At 37.7% G+C, this 10,762-nt stretch overlaps 1 protein-coding gene across 29 annotated transcripts in view; it reads right to left on the reverse strand.

The window, feature by feature from the left end:
- LOC116995037 (C2 domain-containing protein 5) overlaps window positions 1-10,548 on the reverse strand; it is a 54,691-nt gene extending 44,143 nt beyond the window's left edge. For 28 of the 29 annotated variants that reach the window (XM_033057311.2, XM_033057310.2, XM_042779172.1 and 25 more), the window contains exons 1-6: window positions 10,382-10,546; window positions 7,000-7,086; window positions 5,412-5,583; window positions 3,341-3,436; window positions 2,675-2,830; window positions 351-549 (exon numbers count right to left, since the gene is read on the reverse strand). In XM_033057311.2, coding sequence (XP_032913202.1) covers window positions 351-549; window positions 2,675-2,830; window positions 3,341-3,436; window positions 5,412-5,583; window positions 7,000-7,086; window positions 10,382-10,471 — 800 coding nt within the window. In that variant the 5' untranslated portion in view covers window positions 10,472-10,546. Of the gene's footprint in view, window positions 1-350; window positions 550-2,674; window positions 2,831-3,340; window positions 3,437-5,411; window positions 5,584-6,999; window positions 7,087-10,381 lie in introns of all 29 variants that reach the window. The other variant, XM_033057289.2, reaches the window with a different exon arrangement.
- Between the last annotated feature and the right edge of the window lie 214 nt (window positions 10,549-10,762).

The following is a 10,762-nucleotide window of genomic DNA, read 5'->3' on the forward strand; positions in this document are numbered from 1 at the left end:
AAGTCCTCACAAAAATGTTCATTGCACAAACACAGCATCAAAGCAGAACTAATTATAGTTAAACTGGTGGATTACAAACCAAGGATATGTAGCACTATTGCTAAATAAATACAAAGAAAGTCATTTTAAGTAAGAAGTACCACTCCAGCTTCTACTGAAATAACAAGTCATCCAACCTAAAACATCTCAGAATTGTTGAATATAAAACTGGGTTGTAGACAAATAAAACTACAAAAGAAAAACAAATTCTGGGGAAAAAACAGAAATCACATCAGTTATGAAAAACTGAATGAGTATGAAAAGAAGAGAGGTGAAACTTTTTCCCCTACAAGCTACTAATTCATACTTACTCTTTCATTTCTTTGGATGGGGAGTTACATGCAGGTAAAAATGCTGATGTGTTACTTAATTTATCCAATGTGCAGGCTGTTCCTATGGCTCTCACTACAAGTCCAGACTCGCCCTCCAAATCAAAACACTGCAAATAACCAACAACAGCATTTCCTCTCATTTCAAGCACCTTCAAGCCAATCTTCCTTTGCAATTCACCTACAAAACAAAAGTAAAGAGCTCATAGTTGCAGTGAACTTTTTCTATTCTCTTTTGTGGTCTTTGACCTCTGCTTTTGGAGCACCAGCCAAGTCAGCAGAACAGGTAATATATCCAATCCTACAAAGCTAGGTCAAGGAGCCAATCACAACTTCTGTCTCCTACAACATTGTGTGATACAACAACATTGTACAACTTACACAGCTTTTTTCCTTTTTTCTTCAAATCGATTCTGACTGCCAAAACTTGTCATTTCAGAGGTTTTTCAGTTTTTTCCCACTAGTCTTTCTTTTCAGTAAGCTTTTAAAATATTTTTTCTATTCTTTCAGAGAGAGAGAGGTCAAGATGTGCTCTGGAACTCACATAAGTTTCTAAATATTCATATAGTTAAACAACGCAATATCTTTGAAATCTATATTTTCTTCATTTACCAATTTATTTAAACATATTTTAACTTAAATCCTACTTTTTGCCCCTCTACTGCAAACCAAACACCACCATTTCTATTAACTGCACACAAGGACTGAAAGACTGACTATAAGAAACTATGATCTGCCATTGATGCTTTTTTAGGAGGACGTAATTAAAAAATTGTTCTATATAGCTGGATTGCCTTGGTAATAACTAAGGTAGAAAATGTCATATATTTTCTTATGAGAATGAAAGATTTCCAAAATCCTCCGTTAACAAACTGAAAAATCCTCACTGTCACACAGGATGGTCCTAATGTCACTGCTGCTGAGAAATCATGTGGTATGAAACGGTCACAGAATCACAGAATTTCCAGAGTTGGAAGGGACCCACAAGGATTATTTAGGTCCAACTCACAGCTCTAGTTTCTACTGCTTTCTTGAAGTTTGATTCTAAAATTACCAGCACAGGTTACTATTGTAAACTTCTTAACTGAAACCATGCCTTGAAAAAATTATATGGTTGAGGTAGAGTATGAAAGTCTCTGTTTCAACTTAACACATAATGAGAAAGATCAGTGAAACAGCCTGGCTCACTCTCAGAAGTCAGATTTCTTCAAGATTCTTTATCTGTGACCACAAAGAATAGTATTGCAATATCACACATTTTATTACATGAGATGAAAGAGTATTGCTGTGAATAAATCTAGCAGAATACTTCATCCACCTGCACTACTTATGCACAGCAAGAAACATGCAAATGTGAATTCTGTAAACTGGTGTGGCACTATATTAAAAAGATATCTTCATGTTAGTTATGACAAGAGTTTATTTCACTTTTTCCCTTACAGCGTGCTGGCCTTCCCAATGGAGGTACATCTCCATAATCTTTTATGTTGCCCCATTTACTGGAGATCTTAAGGCACCTTCCACTAGACCAAGCTGCTCACAGCCCCATCCAACCTGGTCTCAAACTCTTCCAGGGTTGGGACAGCCACAGTTTCTCTGGGCAACCTGCACCAGGGCCTCCTCACCCTCACAGGGAAGAATTTCATCCCAATATCCAATCTAAACCTGCTCTGTGTCAGTTTTAAGCCATTCCCCTTGTCCTGTCACTTCAGGCCCTTGCAAATAGTCCCTCTCCATGTTCCTTGTAGCTCCTTTCAGGCACTGGAAGGCCACCAAAGCCACCCCAAAGCCTTCTCTAGGCTGAATAATCCAAATTGTCCAGTTCTTTCCTCACAGGAGATGCTTGAGAAACAATGAACTGAGCCTGACTTCAAAGAGACGGGATGAGGACCACAAGTATTGATGCACACTGTATTTGAAAAAGTGTGCATTTGTTCACATACTTCAAAAAGTTCAAAGAGGGTGAAGTTCATTACTTTAACTGTTTGCGTCAAAATTCTAGTGATACTCCTCATATGGGTTAAGAACATCTTCCAAAAAGTTTCACAGGTTTTTTTGACCTTGCTAAAAGCAATCAAAAAATTAGGTAGCAGCATGGCCTCAGCAAGAAGTGAGAAAAAAAAAAAAATCAGGCACACTTCCATAAGTTAGAAATATATAATCCACAGTAACAGAAGACCCTGTGAACTGAAAAAAATCACCATAATTAACAACAAAACTCATATGCAATCTTAAGCAAGGCACTTATTTAAATCCTGAATATTTTTAGAAGCAGCAATAACCATTACAGCCCACATGTTTAATACCTGACATGAGTGAAATGAGTCTTTGCCGAGCCTCATTCGATGCCCTGGGAGTACGGATTCTGTCTATCCACTGGTACTCTGGGTCCTCATTAACTACAAGTTCTTCCACAAACCCGTGAATAATTACTGCTCTGTAACACTTAGGAATAGATGTAGCTGTTAAAAAATATATACATAAAAGATGTAAGTGATTGGTCTATGAGCCAAGGATATCAAGAAAAACATAAAATTACACATAAAAGTGATTTCAGGAAGTTTTCCAGACAATTTTCTGTGAAAATGTGAACATACCTAGGAAGTTTTGCTCATGATATCATGGAACCCTGATAAGATAACTGTCCAGTGTACCAGTTACAGCATGTACCATTATGAAACCTTTTCACTTTGTACCCTTTTAAAAGAATATGGACCAAAAATAACACCATGTATGTATGCACAGGCACTGAAATGCAACTTAGGGACATTAAAAAATCCCATTATTTATTTACATTGTTTTGAAACATGAACAATAAAAACGTGTTAAAAAAGAAAAGCAATTTATGTCAATGTTATCTCCGCTAGGTTTATGCAATGAGCTGGTAAGAGAAGGGAGACCAACAGAAGACACAAAGAAAGGAAAGGAGGGAACAACATTTTTGTTCAAATAAACTTCTTTCCTCTACTTACTGCAAAAAAATTTGACTCCACAGGATGACTGCCTAAATCTGTTTAAATCATTGAAGAGATCTACTTTCACCACCACATTAATCTCCCCACGTATACCTATCAATTAAAAAAACAAGAAATACCAGAAGTTATAACAATATAACTGTATCAATACAAAACTAGACCCAGAAATTATTTCTTATTATTAGTAATTAATGCCAGAGGAGCAGGAAGCCATATCATCGTCTCTCAATTCTGCTGCAGAGACACTGACTCAGAGAAGTTTCTAATTCTGTCAAGCCTTTGAGGCTGAAGCCATGAAAGCAACACTCCTCCAAGGCCTATTTACACCAAACACAACTTTATAAGAAAGGTGGGACTGGGGAAAGAAGCCATCACCCTTTTGATGCTGCAGTGGCCTCCGCTGCAGGGTACCCTCTCTGCAGAATTTCCTCCCTGAAATGATTTCAAAATTGCAGTAAAGCTCCTCTCTGAAGTTCAACCCAAAGAGAAAGATTTTTTCTAGAACCACAAAGTGGCACAGGAAGTGTTTGCAAAATACTTTAACTGCGATAAGAAATATATTAAAAATAAGGTATTGTAGACCTTTCAGACAAAGCTTAATTTTCAACTATGATTAAACCTTACTAAAATGGACTATTTTCTATCACAGAATCATTCCTTTTTGACTTCTCTGCTATCCTGTTCTGAGCTTTTTCTTCTTTTTCCCCACCCAGTAAGAAAATCATTTCACATATTATAAGTTCTGACATATTGAGGACTAAACTTCTTGATGAGCCTGATCTCTACTGTCTTCAGAAGACTTTATCACATATGACACTGAAACAGCAGCACTGGATTTGTTGTTCAACTCAAATATTACTGCAATAAAATCAGCTACATCTCCCTTCCAAAATGCCAGTAGAAAGAAGCCTTCAGTTATTATAACAGAAAACACCTCAGGTTTATATATTTTATATATTTTCATAAACAATCCTGTCAAGGTGAAAAAAAAATTAATACAAAGCTATGAACATTATTATTTTTTAAGGCAGCATCAATTAATGTTTGCCAAGAGTCAAGATAATTGGAATCTCCAGCTATGAGCATGAAAACCTAAGAATTCCAATTTAAATAGAAAAAAGTTGTGAAATACAAACATACCTGGAAAAAATATAGAGAAATCTAACTCTCTAGCTTAGCAGCTGTACACATCTTGAAACAAGTGTTTGTATCACTTAGTTCCAGAAAAAAGCATGTGATAGGAAAATGCGCATAGGGTAAAAAGGTAATTTAAAAAATACATGAAATATTTCTCAATATTTCTGTTCACTATAACTGGTTTAAATGTAAAAAATACTTCACATTAGTTATAATGAGCATCTGCTGATCACCATTAATTATTTCCCAACCATGATTTATAATTAGCTCTTAACGTTGTTAGGTCATTTAATTCACCCTGAATAATGAACGAGGGGGATAATGGCAGCCACAGAGATGTTCTGCACTAAGGTATTCAAGCAGCAAGTTAATTGCTTTAAACTAACATTGGCTCTCTGGCTGTTTCATTAAAATCAAAAGTAAAAGTATCATTAACTTTATTTTCCCATAGCTTCAAGACATTCTGATGAAATCCACCTAGCACTGAGAGTACTCACTGCAGGAAAAAGGAATTTCATGGTGTTGAAAGCATCTCACATCCTGTCCCTTCATCTCAATTGAAGTTTATCCCAAATCCCAGAAAGGCACACTTCAAGTAACTCCAGCAAAATTACATTTGTTTAGCAAACAGGTGGTAATTGGACAACTACGTCCAAGTCTTTTTTTTTTTTTTTTAATCTGAAATTTGCAGTAACTAGTGAAGATTTTTTTTCCACTTGTCACAAGTCCTATGGAAGGCATTCTGCCAAGCACCAGCATTTACTCCTATGCCAGAAATTCTCTCATGTCAGAAAAAAAGGGGAGAAAAAGCCAAGAAAGTAGTTTTCCAACTCCAAAGCTAAAGTTATTACAGATTTCTGAAGACAGCTTACAAGATTATAAGAAGCAGATTACATTTCAAACAGGACTGTTTGAAATTAGCAAATCTTACCATGAATGGTATCATAAATTGGAAACCATCCTGAAATAACTGTGGCTGCTTCACTATAGAGCAGAGGATCAATATCTATGTACACTTTGCCAATGGCATCATTGGCACTGTATGTATCATGATCAAGAACTGTGATCTGGAGAGGCTCATCCTGGAGCTCTTCATCATCTACCTGGAAAGCAAATACAGGAATCTGAGTATTTAAAAATGTGCAGGGAAGCACTGCTGAAAAACAAACACAGAAGAGAGTTAGTTGTGAAGTGACCTGACACAGATAAATCTGTAATTGCAGTTTCCTGAAGCTAAACAACATATCCACTCATTTTGATTTTATCCTTTAAAGACTAGTGAGATCCTGGAAACAGAGCTGCCACGGGAGAAGGACAGAAAAGCAAGATTACAATGATTATTCATTTTAAAATCCCACAATACTTTAAGTCACACTTCCTAGATTGTCTACCTATCTCCACAATACATACTGATAAGGGGGAAGGGGAAAAGGCAGAAAAGGAGGAAAAGGGAGGGGGAAAAGGGAGAAGGGATAGTCCTCAGAGGACTATTATACTCTGAAGCTAAGATTATGGCATTCTCATCACTGGTCAGTGGCTTAAAAGAAGATATTTTACACTGCCTGCAGTAAAAATTCAGTGATTCTACACATGCAATCACCTTAACAAATGCAATAATCCATCTACAGATAACAACTATTTTCTTTCAGGACTAAGATAGATATTTCACAGCTTTTTGTGTTCAGTGTCACAAACCAAGAATGAAGTTTGCTAATGCAATGGGATGACTGATGTGTCTGCAGAATTGTGATATTGCCCCACAGTACGGCAAATGAACCACAACTACGCATGTCAGTGTTTTAATAACTAATTTATTCTAAACATAATCCTCATTTTTTAAGTAGTAAAAAAATGTAGTAACTAAAAAAAAAATGTGTAAAGACTTGTTCAGGGCATCTGTCAAATAACATCAACAAATTGGATCCTGGAAAGCAACAAGCAATTACAAGAAAATGCTACGTGCCCTCATTATTACATAAGAAAATGGGAAGAGAAAGTGTCCAGTGATTCTTGTCCAAGCTCTTTATTTTGTTAACTTCCCATAGGAATTTTCCATTTTCTCCTTTAACAAGTGCATTATCTTTGCAACCAAATGTAAGACTTCAAATACCAATTCACTTTCCTTGCTCAAAATTAAAAGAAACTGCAAGAATACCTGTACTTTCATATATATGTATTTATTTATACATACTTGTACTGATAATTACTGAAAAAGCCTAACCCCTGCTACATTTCCCTCACCTTTACTGCAGTATTCTCTCTTCTAATAGAACAACATTTAGGTTGGATTCAACCTGGCAAGTTTTTATCTTCACAAACACTCCTAAAAAGCCAATGAGACACCCTCAGTAAACAAGGTCTGACTGGAGCTGGGTTTGCTGAAAAGGCTTTGTGCTTTTAAACACAAAATCACTTCAGTGCTCAAAATTCATTTTCTGCTTGAAATGCAATTATTTAATTAACGGCAGCTAAACCAGAGTGTCTATATAATTACAAGCAAACTTTAAAAAAATACTTACTTCAAATTTGAACCACTCAGAATTCCATTGAGGATTAAGTGATTTGGGATACACATCCGTCTTAAATGTTGTATTTCCAAATTTCACCTAAAAATACAAGCATTCAATTATCAATTACAAATATTAATAAAAGAATTTTGAAACTCATTTAACTGACAAATGCAAATAATTTCAAACACATATTTCAACAAGTAATTTTCTTTTCACTGAGTGGCTTTTAAAATCAATTTACATATATCAGTATCCACGTATCAATGACATTTCCAATCAATCTCTCTCTCATCCTTTCATGCTACTAAAATTGTTTCTTTTCCTGCTCAATCATTTGAGAGGCAAAAATATCACTCACCACTATACTGGCTATTCAAAGTCACTTTGCATAATCTCCTTGCCTTTTATAAGGAAAAATATTCTAAATGTTGATAGTTTATGACCTATTACTCTTCTCTCTAGGATTTTTCAGTCAGCTTCACAGACAATTGATGAAATAAATATAAAAACAAACTGGATTTGAAATATATAGAAAGAGGACTACTAAAAATCAAATATTTTCCATATTTTTATTGCTTATTGCACCTTCAACCACATCATAACCCACTTCAGCAGTACCCATATGGTCTCCACAGGCATCTATTTCAGGTTATGCCCATTTGAGGTTTGCGGGGGTTTCTTGTTTGCTTTTTTAAAGTGAAACTGAATTTCTCTGATGCTCCATACATCAGGAAGGCACACAGCATCATGTAAGAGCCTTTATTTCACTGCAGCTTTCATTCCAAACCATTTACAAACACTTGCAGTTCTCTGAATGCTGCCTCTCAAAACAAGGAGCACTTCACCTCATACCAAGTATTTACAAATACTAAAAGTTACATTTTAAAATTTATTCAAGATTCTTAAGGAAAATAATGAGTAGAAAAGAAATGCTGGAGTTAGAGGTGTGTTGATTTTGACAGCTTTATATTTTAAAAGTCTAAAGTGCATTTTGGAAACTAAACTTAGGTCTGGATTTGAAAACTGTATAGTAATTACTTTAATACTTTTGCTGAAGACAGTATTAAGTGACAGCTTTGTACATTTCAATAATGTAATGATTATTTTGCACAGGTGCATATCCCAACTCTGAAGAGATTTTGCACTTGCTTAAGTACAATAAAGTGATGATACTGGTTGTAAGGGAGCTACCAATTAAATACCAGTTCTGACTCCAGAAGCTGCCAAGATGCAGCAGTCCTGAGCTCCACCCAAACTATCTGAACACATTATCTTGGGAGTAAATCAGCTCCTTTAGAGCCCCAGGCAGTTATAACCGAATTTCCCCAGTACACCAGCTAGCTCATTGAAGCTTGTAGAGATAATAAAACACCACACTACCGTTCACTGTGCAAAATTAAAAGCACATTTATGGAAGAAATTGTAACACAATATTCTGAGTTGGGACAAAGATCACTGTACTCAAGCTAGTGAAGTCCAAATTTCACATAACCTGAGCCAAGTAAGAGTCCTTACGCCTTGTCTCAGTTTTTTTTTCTACTTTTAAGTTTATATTACAATAGTGAGAAGGAAGTTTAAGGTTAGTAAACAACTAGAACCTTAACATCTGCTTTTCGTTTTTATTTAAGGAAAAACGCGTTGTAAAGCTTTTCAGCAATCTCACACAGAAAAAAACCCAATGGTTTCAACTCAATTTATTTTGAAATAAATCTCACCTGCTGTATTGCCTACTCTACAAATGGAAAGGGAAGTTACTTCACACTGTTCCTAAGTAACAATCCTAAAAGCAAGGCCCCCATTTGTGTATTTGTACCCTGATTTGTGCCAAGACACTCATGGAACTTCAAGTTAACCCAGCCAAGCAAACTGATCTTAATGAAAATTTTTATCTTCCTGTTTTGCTATGCTTAGTATTTTACTATATGAATTTCAAAAGTCTATTTTGCTACACCAACAGTAGGGTTGGGAACAAGCAACCCAAAGAAGACGAGAGCTGTTTCTCCCAACACAGAGTAAAAACAGGCCAAATGAAACTTGGTGAGCTGTATTTCCTTGTCCTGTTTTCCCTGTCTCCTACTTGCAAGCATCAGAATTGTAATTTTAAACTGGATTAACAGGCAGCCTACAAGAGAAGCTTTTAAAAATTAAAACCTGACTGGTGGAACAGCTGACAAAACAGTGAAACACTGTTTCAAGTAATAAAATGAAATTACGTACTATTTCAGCTCCACTGAAAAGCTGAAATACATCTTCACTTTAGTACCAGCTTACTTGCCCATTAAGCAATGCCCCTAGAGTCCAACCAAATTTTTAAGCACCAAATTAAATCAGGATTTATATGCTTCAAATTTCTTTTTTTATATTAATATTATCATATTTTTCAGTGGATACAGGTCTAAAAAGGCATTCTGTCTTCCTACCTTAATCAACCACTAATTTGTGGTACACCTCAATCACTATTTGTGGTACAAGACACACATTTTCACAGCACATCATTTTTAAATAGCTCTGATTTTTCTGAGAGTATGATTCCTGAATCTATGGAATGCTTCTGAAATGTTCCAAGTCATCCACATTGGAAAAAAAGAATCAAAACATAAGGATCATGTAACAGAAATCATAAACAGGTTTGTATTGGAAGGGACCTTAAAATCCATCGCATTCAAGCCCCTCTGCCATAGATAGGGATGTCATTCATTGCATCACGCTGCTCAGAGCTCCATCCAAACTGGACCTTAAATAGTTCCACTTATTTTGCACCTTCAACTTATTTTACAAACCCTTCCTGAAAAAGACCGTATATACTGCCTGTTAACTACATGACTGCAAAGAAGTCAGATTCTCTAGGTACAATAACGTGATTTAAACACGCAAATAATATTAAGGATTTGTTGATTAAAAGCCTCCTTCTTAAATATTTTAGTATTTAAAATGTTTTAAAAGGAATATGAATATTGGCCTTAAAAGTAAAGCCTCTACAAACCACTCATGAATTCAGCAACACAACTTATATAAAGATGATTTTATTACTTCTCCATCCACCTCGCAACGTGTGTCTAATCACAGAATCAATCAGGTTGGAAACGACCTCTGAGACCACCGAGCCCAACCACCACCACAATAACCACACCATGGGACGGAGCTCCACGTCCAGCCCCAAACACCTCCAGGGACAGCGACTCCACCGCCTCCCCGGGCAGCTGCTCCAATGTCTGATCCCCCTTTCCATGAAGACGCTCCCGCTGATGTCCCTCCCAGACCCCAGACAGTGCAGCTCACTGTCCCCTCGCCCTGCCGCTGCCTCCCGGCGGCACCGAGGCGCCCCACGGGCCGGGCAGGTGCCTCCGCCGCGCGGGCCCGGCGCGCCCAGCCCGCTCCCCCCGCCGCCAACCTCCACGAAGGCGTCAGTCAGGTCGCTGGCGCGGTCCATCACCGGCAAATGGCGCCCCGCCACGATCTTGACCTTCAGCTTCCCCGGCATCTTCTTCCTCCCCTCCCCTCCTCCTCCCGCGGCCGCAGAGACAGCGCGACCGCGCCTGTGCCATGGAGCGGCGGGCGCGGCCGCTGCGCATGCGCGGGGCTCGGCGGCCGCCCCGCCCTCGGAACGGGGAGCGGGAAAGGACTCGCAGGAGCGGGGAATGGTTACAGCTGGAAGGGAGCTCTGGAGATCACCCAATCCAATCTCCCTGCCCAGGCAGGGTCACCCAGAGCAGGTGACATAGAAACGCGTTCAAAGGGATTTGGACTTTCTCCAGAGAGCGAGACTCCAAGC

Source organism: Catharus ustulatus, chromosome 4, assembly GCF_009819885.2.
Source record: "Catharus ustulatus isolate bCatUst1 chromosome 4, bCatUst1.pri.v2, whole genome shotgun sequence".
Classification (NCBI taxonomy): domain Eukaryota; kingdom Metazoa; phylum Chordata; class Aves; order Passeriformes; family Turdidae; genus Catharus; species Catharus ustulatus.